A 22,335-nucleotide genomic window follows, 5' to 3' on the forward strand; every position below is an offset into this window, starting at 1 on the left:
CACCTGGGCAATATACGCTGCTCCACATTCATAGGGAATCCTGCAAGTGCTAGCCAGCCTGAGACCCAGTCCCAGGGCATCATAAACCTGCAAAAGCTGTGATTTGATCTTCTTTATGGGTTTGTGAATGGTAGTTCTTCAGGATCCTGGTGATCCTTCTAGAAACCATGGAAATATTGGGAAGATAAACGGTAGTGACAGGTTTCTCCTCATCGTTAGGTATCCTGGTTTTGTTAACCCTTTTTCTCTATTATACTTCCTCTATAAGGGGAACTGCTATGAACAAACAGACAGAGTGGCCATAGGATTGCCCTTGTTGCCGGTGATTGCTAATTTCTACATAGAGGACTTTGAGTTCATTGCCCTTACACCCAAATACTTCTTCAGATACGTCAATGACACCTTCCTAGTGTGGTGTCATGGACTCCAGGCACGCCAGCAGTTCCATGATCATCCAAACATTCAGTTTATGATGGAAATGGAGAAGAATGGTTGCCTCCCATTCCTGGACATCTAATGTAACGGAAATTGGACAGTAGCCTCAGCGTCTGTTGGAAACCCACTCACACGGACTCATACCTCAACAATACAAGCCACCATCATGCCTCCCAATGTAGAGCAGTTCTTTCTACTTTCATTAACCATGTGAAAACTATTTTGGACCCGGAGAGTCTCCCTGAGGAATAAGACGATTATGCTTGACGTTCCTACAGAATGGCTACAAGGTGAAACAAATCAATCGGGCCCTTAAAAGAGCCAATGGAAAAACTAGGAAACCTAACAATGAGGAACCTGCTGCTACCGCCTGTCATCCTTGTATTTCCAAAGTTCCTGGAAGGATCACCAGGATCTTGAATAAAAACCAGAACCCTTAAGGAAGTTGAAATTACAGCTTGTATGAGTTTATGATGACCTGGGACTCAGGTAGGTTGGCGATTATAAGATTCCCTGTGAATGTGGAGCAGCTTATATCGGCCAGGTGGGACGCATGGTGGAAACCCGCATCAAAGAGCACAGGAAGTTTACAAGTTTGGGTTACCTAGAGAAATCGGCGGTAACAGAACATTGCATTTGCAATGGCCATAGGATTGACTTTGACGACACAAAACTACTGTACCATGCCAATGGCTCTTGGGACTGCCTGGTGAAGGAAGCTATTGAAATAAAACTAGCGGACAAGATTTTTAACAAAGACGAAAGTCCCACTCTAAGTAAGAACAGGAATTGTAATCCAGGTGGGAGAGTGGACATCTTATTGGATGAGGACTAATCAATCAGGAGGGATGGACAATGGGGGTATAAATACCACCGGACTAGACATGCCCATGCATCATCCGTGATGAAAACAGCAGAGTTTGTCATTGAAACGTCAGTTATAATCGATATCTATACCCAGCTGGAAGCCTGAGAAGAGCTTATTCATCTCTTGAGATTGCTTCACAATGGACCTAGCATGGAGTATTAAATTCCAATTTATGTAGGTAAAGATTGATGAGTGTTTTGTTGGATGAGTGTTGATGTCATTAAATGTGTGCTGATTATAGGAAAATGTTAAACTCAATAATGTGGATCACAGCTGAAGTTCCTTGTTCAATTTCATGATTCTACCAGAATATTAACTATGTGATTACCTTTAGGAACTGAGGCATAACTTTGAAACATTGTTGCACCAGACTCTTTAGGTTGAGTATTTTGCCTTCAATAAAGGTTATTCTTTTTACAGGACCACCCCTATCTATTTGCTGATGCAAGCAACATCTAGTAATTTATTCATTACAGCACTACAAAAGAGGATGGTCCTCGGAAAAAATAATTAATGTATTGCCTCATCTACAACTCCGCAAGTATGTATACAAAGTTGTAAGTTAATGAGCTGTTGGCAGCAACCAAAGATCATTAAGTGTGTAATAGAGAAAGATCATTACATAATCAAACTGGATGTCAGCAGTCCAGAGATTCATTTGAGTGAATTTGAAAATGAAACTTTTTATCCCATTAGCTGAATTATGGTTAGTAATATGAAGCTTGTCTTATGACTTTTGTTTCACTCTTTTCTACTTTAATGGCTTAAGAGTAACTGATTACTTTTCCTTCTAAGGAAATATGTAAGTTTGTAAGATATCAGATGAATTTCATCTTGACATAGCATTGAGAGTGCAATAATTTGGAAATGATTACTGGCTGACTTCCACCAGAATGGCCCATTGTCATGAGAACATTCTGCTTGGCTAGACATATATAGTTATGCCTTGCTTATTAAAAAACCACCAGCTAAAAAATATTACAGTAATATCCTTCTCATGCAAAAATAATTGAACTAATCATCCTATCATTCAACTATCGTATTAGTTTAGCATTGTTAAGTATTTCCTGTTTTGGCATACTGACAAATCACAAGTGATAAAGGAGGTGTGTGCTGGAAAAGGTGAATAAGATCATGCACAATTACCATAACAACAACAAAACAGTGACAAACATCTGAAACTGGACTGCCAAATCTGATTTTCAACGAGCAGCTAGACAAAGAAAGTAACACGTAGGTGGTCAGATATTGAATTGAAGTAGCAAGTTACATGTTTAAATTTTGGAATCGAAGCTGAGAATAAAGCTGAACTTTTGATATACATCTAAATCAAAAAGATATAGAAAACAGATACAAATATCTGTGATGGGTGACAAGAGTTTTTTTGTGATTTGTCTGAACTACTGACTCAATGGTGTCTCAACCTTAATACTGTGGAACTTTTAAATGATCCATATCCAATCCATTCGAACAAGTGTACACATATGATTTGTGCTGTAATCAGTAAAAAGCAACAAAGCAGTATTTTTTAGAAATTTATGTTAAAAACATTCTTATTAAAATAATTCTGAAAACAAAGTACTATACAAGAATGACTACATTGGTCCGTAAGTTAATTCCCAAGATCAGTTCTGCAATCATGTTAACACACTGGAGCTGAAAGTATATTGTTTTCTGCTGGGACTCGCCATCTAAAATTCAAACACATGGCTGGTGGACAAAAGAGTGAAGAAAGACTTCTGCATCAACATTTGGAGGAGATATATTGGGTGTGGATGGAAAAGATTCAGGGAGTGCTTTGGGAGTGAGTGTTGCAACTGGACTGACAGAATTTAAAATCAAACTATAACTGATAGAAAGTTAGTGATAATATTTTTTGAATGACCAATATATTAAATATCCATAGTCATGAATTATTTTTTCTGTTACTATAGCAAGTTTCTAGATGTACAATGGAGAGCATTCTAACTGTTTGCATCAGCGAAGATGGAGGGACCACTGAATAGGAACAGAGAATGCTGCAGAGGGTGGAAACTCATCCAGCTCCATCATGGCACTAGCATCCCCACCATCAAGGACATCCATAAGACATAGGAGCAAAATTAGGCCATTTGGCTCATCGAGTCTGCTCTGCCATTCAATATTGGCTGATCCTTTTTTCCCCTCCTCAGCCCCACTCCCCAGACTTCTCCCTGGAACCTTTGATTCATGTCCAATCAAGAACCGATCAAGCTGGCCTTAAATCCACTCAACGGCCTGGCCTCCACAGCAGTCTGTGGTAATAAATTCCACAAATTCACTACCCTCTGGCTAAGGAAGTTTCTTCGCATCTCTGTTTTAAATGGACGCCCCTCTATCCTGAGGATGTGCCCTCTGTCCTAGACTCTCTACCATGGGAAACATCCTTTCCACGGCTGTTCTGCCTAGGCCTTTCAACATCTGAAAGACTTCCATGAAATCCCCCCTCATCCTTCTAAACTCCAGTGAGTACGGACCCACAGCCATCAAACATTCCTTGTATGATAACATCTTAAAAGGGCTTCAAAAGGGTAGCATCCATCATTAAGGACTCACATCACTCAGGACATGCTCTCTTCTTATTACTACTATCAGAGAGGAGGTACAGGAACCTGAAGACACACACTCATATTTTTTAGGAACAGTTTCTTCCCCACCACAATCAAATTTCTGAACGGACAATGAACAGACCCAAGAACACTGCCTCACTATTTTTGCTCTCCTTTTGCATTACTTATTTAATTTACTTTTTGTTATATATGTTTCTTATTGTGATTTATAGTTTTTTTGATGCATTTCACTGGACTGCTGCTGATAAACAACAAATATCATGGCATATGTCAGTAATAATAAATCTAATTCTGATTCCAATTCTGATTTGGAATAATGTGCCTCCTGAAGAGATCGCTTTATGAGTCTACTCTGAGGATACTACGTGCACCAATGGAAATTCAAGCAAGTCAGCGGTCTGGTTAGTACATAATTTCAAGTTAGTGAGTAAGGATCACACATGTTATGGAGCTTTTCTCTCTGAAAATAAACACGGGTTTTAATACAAACAGATCAACTGCGACTAACAAGCCTTCACAATCCTCACTCAGATAGTTGCAACACTATGCATCTCATTATCTGTCTTGATCTCCATCTAGATAAGACATTCTCCTATTTCTTTTTATTATCCTTTCCCATCTCTGAAACTTAAAATGTGTTGTATATTTTTCCAGTTCTGTTAAAAGGTTATTGAGCTAAAACATTAGCTCCTCCACTTTCCACAGCTGCTGCATGACCTGCTAAATATTTCCATTGTTTTCTACATTAATTTCACGACTAATGAGTCAATTAAAAATGTAAACTGTAAGATATAATAAGTGGGTGAGGAATTTGGTGCATAGCTAATTTTATCCTAAATTCATTTCTATTTTCTTTAGTATACAATTTTTTAAAAACATCTGATGCTATTTTACAGTTACATCACTTATAACTCAAACTTACATTTAGATTTTGGAACAACGTATTGTGGGAAAAATAAGACTTAAAAAACCCCACTAGTTTTCAATTTGAATATTGGATGAGGTTGCTTTTGGATCTGTGCTCACCATCACCATTATAACCGTCAAAAGTTCATAAAAAATTTCGGACCATCACCCCAGGCAACCAAGAAGTTAGGTGGAAACCAGTTCCAATGTTCCAACTACATAACAAGGTTTCTCTAATGTGCAGAAAAATTGCCAGACCACACACATTGTGTAATAATAAAGGACATCTGGCACCATAACACTGCAATAAATACATATGTGTCTGTGCATGTACCCAAGTATTCTAAGTACTCTTCCTTTTCCTTTTTAACGCAGTGGAATAAATTGTGAGCTAATTCTTCCAGACTTACATTCAACTTCACTTAAACAGTTCAAAGGATTAGGTTCAGACATTCCAACCTTTAAATTACTCAGGGACAATGCACTAATTACTTCGCTGATTTAATATTTTGAGAAGTCACTTATTCATATAAACTCTAAAGAACTTCAGAGGACTTTAGTTCTCAGAGACAAATAAATAGGAGATGGTTAGTAAGCTCCCATACAGCAGATGCTCTGAAACATTGAGTTCCTTTTTATGGCCATTGTTCACCAACATTCTGTTTTTCAGCTGCATGTCTGAATCATGTCCAATGACGCAGCTTTTTAACTGCTAATCCAAAGAGGTCTATACTTTTTCACGTAAAATAGCTGGATCCTCTTGTTCTTAAAAATATACTTGCTGGTGTTTTCCTGGTGTGATTTTTGGGTGGCCAGCAAAAAGATTTATTCAACGACTGCCTCAGAGGACCCTCTTGTGGCAATCCACTTTGTGAGCCACAGTTTTTAACATGCAGTTGTAAACTGCAAGTGTCACCTTGGACACGTACTGAACCCACTCTTCTTCAAGGTTCATCTCTCACAGATTTTACAATATCTATTCTTCATGAGACAAGTCAAATCCAGATATTTTATATGTACTATCTGATCTATTATATACAGAGTCATGTTCTAATCAGATAATGATGAATAAGAGGTGAGATATTCAACATCTGATTCTCATGCTGCATGAAAAGCTATCCTGACCTCATAGAGCTGAAGTCACTGCTGTGACTCACCGACTGTGCCTGTGCCTGATTAAACATATGTGATTAGCTCATACATATATGCCTGTTGTGATAATCTGGATGTAACTCATTTAATGGAAAATGTTCTGGGTTTTAGAGAAAGGCTGTCCAAGAAAGTGGGAAGGCAGCTATACATCTCAATGTAAACACAAAATACTCTGCAGATGCTGGGGTCAAAGCAACACTCACAACACGCTAGAGGAACTCAGCAGGTCAGGCAGCATCCATGGAAACGATCAGTCAACGTTTTGGGCCGGAAACCTTCATCAGGACTGAAGAGGAAAGGGGCAGAAGCTTTGCCCCTTTCCTCTTCAGTTCTGCTGAAGGGTTCCGGCCCAAAACATTGACTGATCATTTCCATGGATTCTGCCCGACCTGCTGAGTTCCTCCAGCGTGCTGTGAGTGATACATCTCAATGTACTGGGTACAACCATTACTCATCTGGGGACCTGACATTACTGGGTATCTTGTTCGGGAAGGCTGATAAGGACAGACCAGGGACCTATAAGTCACATGGACCAGATGGACTTTACCCCAATGTTCAGGAAAAAGTGGCTGAGGAGGTTGCAGAAGCATTAGTAATGATCATTCAAAATTCACTAGATTCTGGAATGGTTCTGGAGGACTGGAAAATTGTCAATGTCTGTCCACTCATTAAGAGGGGAGGGAGGCAGAAAAAAGTATATTGAAGGCCAGTTAGCCTGACTTCTGTAGTAGGCAAGATGTTGGATTTGATTGTTAAAATGTGGCTTTGGGGTTCTTGGAGGCACATGATAAAATACGCCAAAGTCAGCATGGTTTCCTTTAGTTAAAATCTTGCCTGGCAAATCTGTTTGACTCTTTGAAGAAATAACAGGCAAGATAGGCAAAGGAGAATTGGTGTGTTTTGTGTACTTGAATTTTCAGAAGGCCCTTGATAAGGTGCCGCACATGAGGCAGCTTAACAGGATAACACCCCATGATATTACAGGAAAGATACTAGCATGGATAAAGCATTGGCTGATTGGCAGGAGGCATAGATTGGAAATAAAGAAAACCCTTTCTGATTGGCTTCAGGTGACTAGTGATGTTCTTCAGGGGTCGGTTTTGGTACAGCTTCTTTTTACATTATATGTTAATGATTTGGCTAATGGAATTGATGCCTTTGTGGCCAAGTTTGCAGACTATATGACAATAAGTAGACTTCACTCGCTGGAATAGAGAAGAATTAGATTAGATTAGATTATGAGGACACTCAGAACTCATTTATTGTCACTTAGAAATGCATGCATTAAAAAATGATACAATGTTCCTCCAGAATGATATCACAAGAAACACAAGACAACCCAAGACTAAAACTAAGAAAACCACATAATTATAACATATAGTTACAACAGTGCAAAGCAATACTGTAATTTGATTAAGGGCAGACCATGGGCACTGTAAAAAAAAGTCTCAAATTTCCGATAGCCTCATCATCTCACGCAGACGGTAGAAGGGAGAAACTCTCCCTGCCATGAACCTCCAAGAGCCGCAAACTTGCCGATGCCACACCATTGGAAGCACCTGACCGTAGCGGACTCTGAGTCCGTCCGAAAACTTCGAGCCTCCGACCAGCCCTCCGACACCGAGCACCGAGTACCATCCTCTGCCGAGCGCTTCGACCCCTCTCCAGCCGCCGAGCAACAAGCAAAGTGGAGGACTCAGGGCCTTCTCCTCTGGAGATTCTGGATCACACAGTAGCAGCAGCAACGAAGCAGGAATTTCAGAAGTTTCACCAAATGTTCCTCCGTGCTCTCACGCCTGTCTCCATCAAATCAGGATTGTGCACGACACCCTACTTGACAGATAACAGACATCACCACTGGAGTGGCCGCTACGAGCTGCCATCTTCTCCTCCTGCCAAATGAGGGGGATATCATAAAAAACTTATCGAATGTTCAAAGGCCTAGATAGAGTGAATGTGGAAAGGATGCTTTATATGATGGGGAAGTCTAGGACTAGACGGCACAGACTCAGAATAGAGGTTATATCCATCTAGAACAGAGGTGAGGAAGAATTTCCTTAACCAGAGAGTGGTGAATCTGTGAAGTTCAATACCGCAAGTAGCTCTGGAGGCCAGGTCATTGGGTGTATTTAAGTAGAGGTTGATCAGTTCTTGATTAGTTAGGACACAGAAAGTTACTTGGAGAAGGTCGGAGAATGCAGCTGGGATGGAAATGGGTCAGCCATGATGAAATCGTGGGGTAAACTCATGTTCCAAAAGGCCTAATTCTGCTCCTATGTCTTGTGGTTTTACAGGCAGTGAGCCTGACTTCAGCTGTAGGGAAGATAATGGAAGGAATTCTGAGGGACGAGGTCACCATCACTTGGATAGTCAAAGCCAGATCAGAAATAGTCAGCATAGTTTTGTGCATGGGAGGTCATGTCTGGTGAATCTTCTGGAATTTTTTCAAAGAGATAATTAAGAGTTGGATGAAGGTATCTCAGTTGATGTTGTCTGCATGGACTTTAGTAAGGCCTTTAGTGGAAGGCGTGGAGGCTGAAGCACCTTCAATTACTCCAAAAGACTGAGGTTTGGTAAAATACTGAAAGGCTTTTATTCGCTGTACAATACGACCTCCACAGTGAGTGTCTGCCCCCGGACTGAGGGGGAGGGGCAAGGTGAACACCTTTATACAGGAATCTGTGGGGGGAGCCACAGGGGCAGTCAGCAGAGGTGTGTGTCCAGACAGGTAACCGAGTTACAACATATATACATGGTTTACCGCAGAGGGTTAATGGCAAAATGCAGGCAACTGGGATTACCAGGGAGGATGTTGTGGTCAGTACTGACTTGACGTACTGAAGGGACTGTTTCTACTACTCTCTGATTCCAAAGTCATATTTGATGGAGAAGAGGTAGGATCCTATCAAAGAGAACAATATGTAACTTTTAGTCGGCAATGGGACTGGGTGTAAGATTAACCCAATCAGAGTGCTGAAACCAAGGAAATAATCTGTGATATAAAGGAAATGCCTAGGGAAGGAGGTTTCTGAAGGCAGTGATGGGTAGTAAAGGAAATGCTGGTGCAGTTAAGGCCTGATGTTCCCCTGTAAGCCCAAAGAAGTGCTTTATCTCTCTCTAATTACCCAGAATGACTGTTTAAAACTAGTTCACTCTTTTATAAAGCATCTATCTATCTGTCTATGCCCTGGGGATTTGGGTATGATGGGAAAGGGTACATACGGGTATTCTTTACTATTTAGCCTGGGTTTAACGTTGTAGTAAGGGTCTGTTACTGAATTGGGACTTGAACCACATATTTTTAAAGGAATACAGTAATTTGCTCAGGTGTTCTTTGCATCCATAATTGTATCAGGATCAATAATGCTAATATATCCAACCTAGTTTTTACTAGGATCTACAGCATTAAAATTCTCCCCAAAATATTCACTGCTCTGCAGCCTCTAATGAGTCAGGCAAGAGCAACTTCGTACAAGTTCTTAAAGGGCAACAATTTTACTTTAAGTGCATGCTCTGAAAGGAAACCAGTAATTATTCCATATTCAATCAGTGATTTAGAATGTCCCCAGCCTATCCTGTGCAGACTAGATGGCAGAAGCTGTTATAAACTCTGAATTCATTCGAAGCTCCTGCAATCATCTCAAAAGGCGATGGCTCAGATATTTGTTTTGAGTTTGAGGCTGACTGAAAGGGGACTTCCTTCCCAACAAGAAAACTGGGATGTTACTCCTTTGTCTAGTGTTTTCAAATACCTTGAAACATATAATTAGATCTTTGGAATTTTATAACCCAGACATAGTAAACCTTGGACTTGCCATGATTTTTATACTCTGTAAAAGAAGATGTCGGATACAAAGTACCCACATATTATGGCAATTCAGATAAATGGAAATTCCATTTACAGAATTCACAAATCACTCTCACACAATTTGTGTGAGAAAAAATAACAAAATAAACATAACATGCAAAAGAAACTTAAAAATTTTGTCAAATTTTGCACTTGAATTTGTCTAATGGAAAATCAAAGCAGTTTTCTAGAAATGCAACCTCTCCATGATACAGAGACATTATGTTACTGATGACAAATGCTTCATTGAAGCAACAGATTTCCTGTAATATTTACGTAACTTGAAACATCTGCAGTCAAGTTCAATAATACAGAAATAATGACTCCAAGTTTCTAATGAATTGACTTCATCTCTGAGTCTTCAGCTGGTAAATCTGAAGTGATTTTATTTGTACAGGAATTATTACAAGATTGAAACTATTGAATTGCAGCTGAACTGCACTGATTGGGAACAGCTTTAGAATCTGAGAAATGGCTATGAGAAAGGAAAAATTTAACATAGAATACAATGCCAGCCTCAAACCCAAGCTAGTTCAACCACTTCTGCCTTCTCATAATTACTAAGTGGAATAAGGACAAACTTCCACTCAAAAGGTGCAAGGTCAGTGCAAGTTTATAAAAATAATTCTGCCCTCATTTTTATAGGTATGTTTTTCATTTTTCTATGCAGGCAGATGGAACTAGCTCAGTTAGACAACTGAGGGTGGCTGAAGGGCCTGGATCCATGTCCATGCTGTTTAGCTCTTGAATTCTGAATGGTTTTGGGCCTTGAGAAATCCAGCAGATAAAATGGTGAGAAAGGTGATTGCTGTGTCAGAGTGAGCAAAGAGTGGGTTGGAGGAGGAACCGGGGCCCAATTAACCTCTCCTTTCAGATCCTCAGTTGCTGAATAATGCCACTCCTTCCACTAATCTCCTGCAACCACAAGCTATACCCCAAATAATACTACCAGCTATATTTCCCCTGACTATGCTCTCACCACTCTTGCAACCTCCCTCTCATCTCTCCTCTCCACCCCATCATAATCATTTTCTTTTGCCATGCCTTTTCCTTGCCTGTGACCTTCTGCGATAGAGTTAACCAACCAACAGAGACCTGGTGTGTCACTTGAGCTAGTTGCCAGTCAGAAAATTTCAGAGAAAAGCTAAAAAGCTTCCCAAAGTATAAAACTGGAGTACATCTGGAAAATGTGCACATCTGAGGTGTCTGCCAAGTGGTCCTTGCCCTCATTCTGAAAGCAGCCTCCTATAAACACCAATTTCAATGAAGGAATTAATGGCCTATTTACTTGGGGAATTGAAGTAATTAAGAGTTGAATAATCTTCCTTTACCAGAAAAGATGTTTAGCAGCTGCTTATTAACCAGAAGTACACAAAAATACACATAAGACAAAGAAAATTAGGATATTGAGGACTTCCATATTCATGTCCCAATTTGACTCAAAGATATCGCCAAAATTTAGTGACATCAAACTAATGTGCAAAACATGTTTGCATGTGAAGTACAACTTATTTCAAAAAAGACAGCAAGAGATATTTTTCATGTTATCAGATATGAATGTCTTAATAAGAATGTTTATTTTATTATAAATTTCAAAAACGTCAAACATTGGAAAGTGTCATTTTAGGTTCAAATACTTCTAAAATTATATATTGTAAACTTACCCCTACTAAAAACTTGGGAAATTGAAATAAGCTTGCAATCCTTATCTCTTATTTAGCAGATGAAGTTATTTCAATAACTGTTTAAAGTTTTGACAGAGGTAACATAAGAATGGTATAAATGATCATAGAGGTTGTTTACATAGTAATGGTTTTGAGAAATATCAACTTAAACTACAGGTCGACCTTCACGAATCCTTGGGACCTGAGGAGTGCCGGATTAATGAAAATGCCAAATTACAGAAGAATCACATTAAGCATAATCAGTGCCGGATTATCAGAGGAACCGGATTACAGGTAGTCGGATTAGTGAAGGTCGACTGTAGTAGTGCACCAACATCCTTGTGATAAATTAGCACAAAACTTATTAAAAACATTTCATAATGTTCTGTTGGGTTGAATTTTATCATCAGCATTTTGATTTTATCTTTGGACTGGACATTCTGACCATATTTCCTAACAAATACAGCCTAGAAATTGGCCAAGGACAATTAAACAGAGTCGTTATATTTTCGCACGTAATTTCCTGGGAAGGTGCCAGATTTTCTGGTTCTTAAGGATGTACCTGCAAATAAAATACACACAACTGCAATTAATATTTTATACTGTATATTCTCTGGTCAAAGGTAGACATCTCATCAGTGGAGGTCCCCATATGTCATGTAATAACACTGAAAGTATCTCATAATTGTTGATTACTGTATTAATTTGAAGTCTCTGTAGTAAATGTCTAAGTATTTGTAAAGTGGCCTACCGTAATTCACAAACGTTTGGCAACATTACAAAGCTAATCATTCATCCACTTCTCTTAGCACCAATGATGTGCTATAAAAATGTTAAATATTATAATCAGACAGCTAATCACTTTTAAACACTGGGTCTTTCCATAATTATCATTCTATGCATAAGTGCTAGTCCTGGGTATGATTCTAAACTGCAACCGGTGATGAGGCTCTGATTGGGGACTTTCAGAGCTTTGGGGAAAGTGGAGTTACCCCTTAGTCATTCATTGCGCCCAGGGCCACTCTGACCCGGAACGGTAGCACCTGCAAGGGTTCCTGCTCAGGATACGAGCGAAGGCCAACGGCAGATCCGGCAGGTTCAGTAACTGAACTTATGACGGAGAAGGTGGATGAGCTAGGACCTCAAATGTCAACAGCTATAGTACAGGCGGATGAACATTTGGGGAAGAGAAATGGCAATTTCTTTAGTTCGCCCAACAGTAGGCAATAGCAAACCACCATTGTTTGATACTAGGTTTCCTAGAATCTATTTGCTAAGAAAATCATGCTCAAACTCACAAAATGTATCACACAACAACAGCGTCAAGAGGATCTTCAAGACAATTCTGAAGATGCTTCACTCAGTAGGGTTGATTCTGGTCAGCAGGAAATCCCCGACCATCATCAAGCTACTGCTCATAAAATTCAAGTAGCACAAAAGAAAATTATTGCCACTTGGAATGTAAGAACCCTATATCAAGCAGGAAGATTGGACAATGTGATAAATGAAATGGAAAGACTAAAGATTAACATGATGGGAATTAACGAAGTTTGTTGGATAGGTGCTGGAACATGTCAGATTAGAAATAAAACACTAATTTATTCTTGTGGAACATCCCATACTAATGGAGTAGGAATTCTTATGGATGAAAACATGGCAAAAAGTGCTTTAGGACATTGGGAAATATCAGAAAGAGTGCTCCTTGTTAGACTCAGAGGACAACCATTTGATTTAGCAATTATACAGGTATATGCACCAACAACAGATGGAACAAGTGAGGATATAGATAAATTCTATGAAGAGCTTCAATAAGCAAAGAATGGATGCAAATCTCAAGATATTGTTATTGTCATGGGAGATCTAAATGCTAAAGTAGGATATGGTGCTGATTGAAATACCATAGGAAAATTTGGACTAGGGGAAAGAAATGCAAGAGGTGAGAAATGGGTAGAATGGTGCAAGATGAATAATCAGGTCATTGTGAATACCTACTTTAAAAACCATCCAAGATGCTTGTGGACCTGGAAAAGTCCAGGTGATAACACTAGAAATCAAATTCACTATTACTATAAACCAAAGATTTAGAAACTCAGTGACTCAATGCAAAACATATCCAGGTGCAGACTGTAATAGTGACCATAACCCAGTAGAAAGTCATGTAAAAGTAAAACTTAAAAAACTAAAGAAGCAAAAACCTGAACAATCCCTTGACTACTTGCAATTAATTAAAGAAGAAAACTTAAGACAAAAATTTACAATTGAAGTAAGGAATAGATTTCAAAATCTAGAAATAGAATCTGTTGAAGATGATAGCAATCATGTAGAAATGAAATTTAACTCTCTAAAGCAGTGGTCCCCAACCTCCGAGCCGCGGACCGAGACCGGGCCACGAAGAATGAAGTGGTGCAGCGGTAGCCGGAACGCGCCCAGCACATCTTTAAGAAAAAAGCTGAAATAAACAAGCTAATTAATTAGGTGCCACCTGGCACATAAATGTCAGCCCAGATATGCAGATGACACTGTGTTAATTGCAAGTACGGAGGAAGAACTATAAAACTTAATTGATACAATTGTTGAAAAAAGTGCAAAAAATGGGTCTATCTATCAATTGCAAAAAGACAGAATGTATGGTGATATCCGAAAAGAAGGAGAATCGTATCTGCAGGCTGAGAATAAACAGGGAAGACGTAAAACAAGTACAGAACTTTTGCTACTTAGGAAGCTGGGTGAATCAGATGGCAAGTGCAACATGGACATCAAAAGAAGAATAGAGATGGTAAAAGACACCTTTACAAGAATGAAGAGTATACTGACCAATACTAAACTAGGCATGACAACCCGCCTCAGAGTACTGGAATGTTACGTTTAACCAGTTATGTTATATGGCTCAAAATGCTGGACAATATCTAGTAACATGAGGAAATGAATTGTAGCAGCAGAGATGTGGTTTTTGAGGAGGATGCAAAGAATATCACGGTCGAAATGAATATCTAACGAGGATGTCATGAACAGAGCAAACACAAAAGGAGAAATAATGTATGAGATCATGAAAAGGCAACGTAACTTCATTGGACATGTGATTAGGAAAGAGGAGTTAGAATGCACGGTAATTATGGGAAACATCGAAAGGAAGAAAGCAAGAGGAAGACAAAGACAAATGATGATGGAGACAGCAGCCAGAGAACTGGAAGTGAATACCAATGAATTGATCCACTTGACCCGAAACAGGAGTGTGTGGGCCATGGCAGTCAAAGATCAAACTGGGCATGGCACCTGATGATAATGATGATGCATAAGTGTAAAATTGGTTAGGACAAACTTGAACTAAAATATAATTAAACAGGAAATATTGACAAACCATCACATTTCATAAAAATAGTAGCAATTTAAAATGTTTTCCTTCTGAACTGTGCAGATGGAGAAGTATCCATTTAAAACAGAGATGCAGAGAAATTTCTTTAGCCAGAGGGTGGTGAATTTGTGAAATTGGTTACCACAGGTGGCTGTGGATGCCAGGTCATTGGGTGTATTTAAGGCAGAGATTGACAGGTTCTTCATTGGACACGGCATTAAATGTTACAGGGAGAAGGCCGGGGAGTGGGGCTGAGAAGGAGGAAAATGGATCAGCCATGTTTGAATGGCAGACCGGACTCGATGGCCCAAATGGCCTAATTCAGCTTCTATGTCTTAGAGCCTTATAGTCTAAAATAGTCTAATCTAGATTTTAAAACGCTCAATTTTCAGAGACTTTTAATTGCATTTCCTTCCATCTTCATCTAATTAATATATTTGTTTTATTCTAATAACCTTTTGACAGCTGCTTGAAAATATCTCATAAGATGAGCACCCATAATTCTTCATTGGTAACATCTTGATCTGCTTCCCTTCAGATCAGCTTAATTACTGTACAATGTTAGGTTCTTATTACCATGTGTTAAGTGGCAGATGCAAACATCTGTTATAAATTGTAATTAGAGTCATCTGAAAAATTATTTAACCTGACAGTCAAATTTCTTGAAGGTAATTTAGGGGCATTAGACACATCCTTGTACAATTGATATAATTTATCAATTTTTTTCCCATCATTCCATCTCTGTGCATGTTCAGTACAGTGGCTATTACACAGAATGATAACACCAGCTCAATTTATCATCTGAATAATGGACGTTCCAGCCAGTTAAATGTCGTGATTGATCTCAAGGAAGTGTGTAAACTGGTTCAATAAAGCAGCTCAGTAGCAAATCCCAAACTTACTCATTAGCTTTCTCTATTGCATTAGGTCACAACATTCCATCTGAAGCAGCCTCCAAAATTTTCTCCCTTATTTCTCAATGCCCTTCTATGGGATACTTCCTGGAATCCAGTTCATTTACCCAGTGAAAATTTGTTTTTCTTTTGACTTAAAATTCCATTTGGATGAAACATGAACATAACATCAAAATCTAGAGCTGGAGCAGCCACAGAACAAGACCCCGCAGTCACCCTTTTACATCAGATACCATTTTCAGCCCTCGCTTCAACCCTTGATTCCATTAAGAACTAAAATCTATAAATCTCAATTTTTACTGTAAACATTTACTGCTCTCCAATTTAGTGAATTCCAAAGATATAGCACCATTTTAGGGAAGGAAATTTTCTCTCATTTCAGTCCTAAATGGCTCTGAGACTGTGATCTTTTGTTTTGGACTCTTTAGTTACAGGGATCATCCTACTCATATCTATTATGTGGTGTTCTCTAGGAATTCTGTATGTAATGAAGTTTCCTCTCATTCTTCTGAACAGTAGAATACAGAGGCCTAGAATATCCAATATCTCCTGACATGAATTTCATCCTACCCACTCTAACTGTTCATCACTCACGTACTCTCCTCTCTGGATCCCCTCCCCCTACCACACCCATCTGCCCACACCACTTTCGTTTTCTATCAGATTCTACTGTTGTCTCCACATATCACTTTCCAGCCTATCATTATTTCTACTTGTTCCTCCTCCATCTCCTGTCAACCCTCCTCACCTAGATCCCGGATCAACAGTTAGCTCTTGCTCCACCTCTTCCCCTCACTTCTTTACACTTTATACTCACTTCTTTATCTCTGTCGTTCACTCCAGATGATGTGTCTGGACTGAAATGTACTGTAAATTTCCTCCACTGATGGTGCCTGATCTACAGAGTTCCTCCAGCAAATTTAAAAAAAAATAAACACCAGATTCCTGCATCTCCAGTTACGTGTACCTCCATGAATCGCCTGTCCTGATGAATCTTGGCAACATGCCCTCTTGTAGTAATTATATCCTTTTTTTTAAGGGGAGGAGGCCGATATGCCAGGTATGGCCTCAGCAAGATCTTATATAGCTACTGGAAAACGTTTTACATTGCTACTGAATTCTCTTGAAATAAATACCCATGTATTATTTGAATTTCTAGTTGCTGGCTGTACCCATATGTTCGATTTCAGTGATTTAAGTATGATTTTGCAAAGATTCGGCATGGCATCTAATACTTTGACAAACTTCTATAGATGTATGGTGGAGAGTACAGTACTTTGCAAAAACCTTGGGCACATATAGCTAGGGTTCCTAAGTCTTTTGCACATTACTGTATTGTTATACCTTAAACAGATACAGGGCTGGTTCTTGGAAGTGTACTGATGAAAGTTCTTTGAATTGCATTATTATTGCAATTTTATATTTATATCTGTACTTAGTACCATCTGTGGCTGAATTGATACCCTACAAAATTTCTTTTAGAAGTGAGTTGATTGTGTGTAAACAGAACATATGAAGGAAGTGATGGATGGAATGGAGAGATTCGAGATAACCCATGTATGCTTATTAAATTCCAGTTTGATAGATTGAGGCTTTTATTCGTGCAAATACATTAACTTTTTATTTACCTTGTGGGAAATTCCTACTAAAATTGTTGCAGATTATTTGCTGTAGGTTTTGAACTGATTAACAGTTTTTACATATCATATGTAAAAAGATCAGTAAAAGCAACTGTACATTGTTTACAGAGAGAGCTGAGAGAATTTACAGTGGGGAATGACAAATTAAACAAATACTTTTACCCATCCTGACAGAAAGAAACACAATAAATCTCTAAGGAAAACGGAGGACAACGTTCTAGTGCTTATGAGGGAAATAAACAAAAATTTTTAGCAAAGAACTAATCCCAGAGAAGTTAATTAGCCTGAAAACTTAAAAACACTGAAGATCTGGTGATGTTTATCACAGAGCTTTGAAAGAGACAGAGATGGTGAATGCTTCAGTTATCATCTTCCAGGTATTACCAGTTCTGAAATGTTTCTTCTGGATTGGAATACAGCATTTATGAAGGGACAGGGAGAGAAAACAGGAACTGTCAACCTGATTGCCTGATTTTGGTTGTGGAAAGTGGAAAGAGATATCGACAATGTAATATTAATACACTTAGTAAATGATAATATAACTCAGGAGAATGAACATGGATTTATAAAAGGCTTTCTACAGTGAATTGAACATGTGGAGGTTTTGAGAATGTATCTAGTCAAGTAAGTGGGACAGAGTGGATACAGTGTCTTTAGATTTTCAGAATATCTAATCAAGGTCCCATCACAGGAGGTTAGTGAATCGTGTCTTGGAATAATATATTAACATAGAGTAAGAGTTGATTAACAGGTCGAAAACAAAGAATTGACGAAAAAAAAAGGTCATTCTCAGGTTGGCAGGCTATGACTATTAGGGCAATGCCACTTGAGCTCGAACTACTCATAAGTACAGTAGTTCTACAAGTAGGTAAAATGTAGAGAAAATTTACAATAATGCTGCTGATACTTGAGGACCTGAGTTATAGTGAAAAGTTCAATAGGTTAGGGCTTTATTCACTGGGGCATAAGAGAATGAGGGGAGATCTTATAGAGGTATACAAAATTATGAAGAGTATAGATAGGATAAATACTTGCAGGCTTTATACACTCAGAATGAGTGAGAGTAGAACTAGAGACCTTACTTTAGGGTGAAAGGTGAAATGTATAAGAGGAATCTGAGGGGAATCTTTTTCACTCAGTGGGTGGTGTGAGTGTCGAACAAACTGCCAGTGGAAGTGGAAAATATGAGTTCAGTTGTAAGATTTAAGAGAAGTTTGGATAGTTCCATGGATGAGATCCATATGGACAGGTGATGTAGGTGGGCTAAGCAATGTACTAGATGGGCTGAAGGGCCTGCCCCTGTGCTATAGTGTTCATTAACTCTATAATCTATATCAGTGACTTGGTCAGGATGAGTGCACGTATTATTTCCAAGTTTGCTGATGATACAAAATTACAGGAGAATCCGAGTAGCAAAAAGGCTTCATGGGGATATAGTCAGACCAAGTGACTGAGCAACAGTTTGACAGACGCAGTCTAATGTGAAAAAAAAGTGACATATTTAGAAATTAAACAGAAATGTTGAGTGCCTTTTAAATTATGAGAGATTGGTAAATGTTGATGTTCAAAGGGACTTCAAAGTTCAATAGTACAAAGTAAATTTATTATCAAAATACATACATGCCACTATACACAACACTGAACTTCGTTTTCTCGTGGATATTCTCAGTAAATCTAAGAACCATAATAGAATCAATGAAAGACTGCACCCAACAGGGTGGCAAACAACCGATGTGTACAAGACAACAAACTGGAAATTCTCTGGGGATTCAGCTGAAAGAGTGACTGGACTGGAAAACAGCGTTGACTGTACTAGTGATGCCTCTGCCCTGACACTCTAAACAAATTTTATGCACTGATTCGAGGCATGCAACACAATGCTGGTTATAAAAGCTAACCCCATCAAGGTGAGCATTGACTGTCTGTAACAAATAACCTCTTCCTTAATATCAACAAGACAAAGCAGATGGTTATTGGCCTCAGGAGAACTCATACCACTCACACTCCCTTTTACATCAGCGGCACTGCTGTGAAAACTGCAAGCAGCTTCAATCTCCTGGGAGTGCACATCACACACAACCTGCCATGGTCTCAGAACACATGCTACACAGTGTAGAAGTGCCTTTACTTTCTGAGGAGTCGAAGGGAGCTGGACTTTGCACACCTGTACTCATGTCATTCTGCACATGCGCATTAGAGATCATCCTGACAAGAGCTTGGTCTAAAGACTGCACTGCAGTGAACAGGAAGGCTCCACAATGCGTGGTCAAAGCTGTCCAACGCAGCACCGGATAAGTTTACCTGCCATCAAGGACATATATACAGTAAAATGTCCATCCATTAGATGTTCTTAAAATGTTGCTTATTTATTTATTTATAGAGATAAGGCGTGAAACAAGCCCTTCCAGCTACGCAACCCAGCAATCTCCCATTTAACCCTAGCCCAATCAAGGGACAATTTCCAATGACCAATTAACCTACCAACCAGTACATCTTTGGACTGTGGGAGGAAACTGTAGCACCTGGAACAAACCCACGCAGTCACGGGAGAATGTACAAACTCCTTACAGGCGAAAATGATGCTAATGTACCTGCCTCCAATACTATTTCTGCAGTTCAATCCAAATAAGCACCACCGTCTACATGAAGCTGCTGCCCCAAATGATTGCTTTAATTCTCTTGCCATTGATCTTAAACATATACCCTCTAGTTTTTATCACTCCCATCCCTGGGAATTAATATATATATGTTTTCACCCTGTCTATGCTCCACTCGATCGTATATATCTCTATCAGTTAACCCCTCAATCAGCTATATTTAAGGGAATAAAGTCTTAGTCGATGCAACTTCCTTAACTCAGGCCCCTAAATTAAGGCAACATCCTGGTAAATCTGCTCTGCATTTAATTTAATAACAGTTTTCCTGTAATAGGATGACAAAACTATACAATACTCCAAGTGCAATTTCATCAGTATTTTATCTAAGTGTAACATATCTTCCGAAATCTTACACTTAGTGCCCTGACTGAAGGCTAGCGTGCCAGATGCCTTCTTCACCATCCTATCTACTTAGAGTAATGCTGTCAGTGAACTATACACTTGTATCCTGACTCCCTCTGTTTCATAATGCTCCGCAGGGCCCTACCATTCACTGTATACATCCTACCCTGGTTTGATCTAAAATGAAATTCCTCACATTGAAAGCTATTTGACAATCCTCAGCCCACATACACAGCTGATCAAGATCCTGTTAATTTGGCATAACCTTCTACAGTGGGCGATATTGCATACCTGTGAGCGGTGCGATTTTACAAGGAGGGGCGATAACGATAATTTGGCAGGGTGGGGGGACTTGGTAGAAAGTGGGGGGGGGGGGAGCACCTGATGGATTACAGGGCTAATTTATGAAATGAATTATTTCTTATAAGAGTTTGATCCTCAGATCACTGATCACAATGATCACGTAATTGCCTCATCTCTTGCTAACTCACTGTTCTCCTAGACATTGCCTGAAGTGCATTATAGTTGTTGAAGAGCAATGTGACACTTCTGTATTTTGCATGTGATAAGAAACGTGTAGCTGGATCCTGGACTTCCTGTCTGGTCACCAGCAGGTGGTAAGAAAGGGCTTCCTCACCTCTGCCCCTCTGACCCCCAACACAGGTGCCCCGTAGGGCTGTGTACTAAGGCCCCCTCCTTTCTGTATACCCATGACTGTGTCACCACCCACTGCTCCAATCTGCTAATTAAATTTGCTAACATCACTGCACTGATTGGCCTAATCTCAAATAATAATGAGGCAGTTTAGAAAGAAGTCATCACCCTGACACAGTGGTGTCAAGAAAACAACCTCTCCCTCAATGTCGTAAAAAAAAAGGAGCAAGTTGAGGACTACAGGAGGAATGAGACAGGCTAACCCCTGTAGACATTAATAGATCTGGGGTTGAGAGGTTGAACAGCTTTAAGTTCCTTGGCATAAACATCACTGAGGACCTCACATGGTCTGTACACCTCAGCTGTGTGGTGAAAAAGGCACAACAGAGCCTCTTTCACCTTAGATGGTTGAGGAAGTTTGGTATGGGCCCCCAAATCCTAAGAACTTTCTACAGGGGCACAGTTGAGAGCATCCTGACTGGCTGCATCACTGCCTGGTATGGGAAGTGTACTTCCCTCAATCACAGGGCTCTGCAGAGAATGGTGCGGACAGCCAGCGCATCTGTAGATGTGAACTTCCCACTAATCAGGACATTTACAGAGACAGGTGTGTAAAAAGGGCCCAAAGGATCATTGGCGACCCAAGTCACCCCAACCACAAACTGTTCCAGCTGCTACCATCCGGGAAATGGTACCGCAGCATAAAAACCAGGACCTACAGGCTCTGGGACAGCTTCTTCCACCAGGCAATCAGTCTGATTAATTCATGCTGACACAATTGTATTTCTATGTTATATTGACTGTCCTGTTGTACATACTATTTATTATAAATTACTATAAATTGCACATTGCATATTTAGACAGACACATAACGTAAAGATTCTTACTCCTCCTGTATATGAAGGATGTAACCAATAAAGTCAATTCAATTCAAATCAAATCTGGACTGAAGAAATTACGTTATTTCTGGGCCTGGCCAGCACATTATTTCCATTCTCTGCTGTAGTACAGAGTTAGTGAGTATGATCCCCATATTCTAATCCAGCAGGGACACAATTCCTATGAACTAGGGTATGGATTTCACTGGGGTAAAGTTCAGAATCTACACTTTCCAATGGTCTTGACCACATTTCTCTACCCCGTGACCCAACCAAGATATCACTGCCCCACTATACCTTTAGACAGAGAGAGACCATAAGACATAGAAACAGAATTAGGCCTTTTGGCCCATCGAGTCAGCTTTGCTATTTGATCTTGGCTGATCCATTTCCCTCTCAACTCCATTCTTCTGCCTTCTCCCCATAACTTTAAATGCA

General features: G+C 39.5%; 1 protein-coding gene across 4 annotated transcripts in view; it reads right to left on the minus strand.

Annotated features, from left to right (window-relative positions):
• Positions 1-7,274: 7,274 nt before the first annotated feature.
• LOC140200520 (uncharacterized) overlaps positions 7,275-22,335 on the minus strand; it is a 147,923-nt gene continuing 132,862 nt past the window's right edge. For 3 of the 4 annotated variants that reach the window (XM_072263981.1, XM_072263983.1, XM_072263980.1), the window contains one exon: positions 11,348-12,022. In XM_072263981.1, coding sequence (XP_072120082.1) covers positions 11,949-12,022 — 74 coding nt within the window. In that variant the 3' untranslated portion in view covers positions 11,348-11,948. Of the gene's footprint in view, positions 7,842-11,347; positions 12,023-22,335 lie in introns of those variants that run through there. The other variant, XM_072263982.1, reaches the window with a different exon arrangement.

This window comes from Mobula birostris, chromosome 7 (genome assembly GCF_030028105.1).
Source record: "Mobula birostris isolate sMobBir1 chromosome 7, sMobBir1.hap1, whole genome shotgun sequence".
Classification (NCBI taxonomy): Eukaryota; Metazoa; Chordata; class Chondrichthyes; order Myliobatiformes; family Myliobatidae; genus Mobula; species Mobula birostris.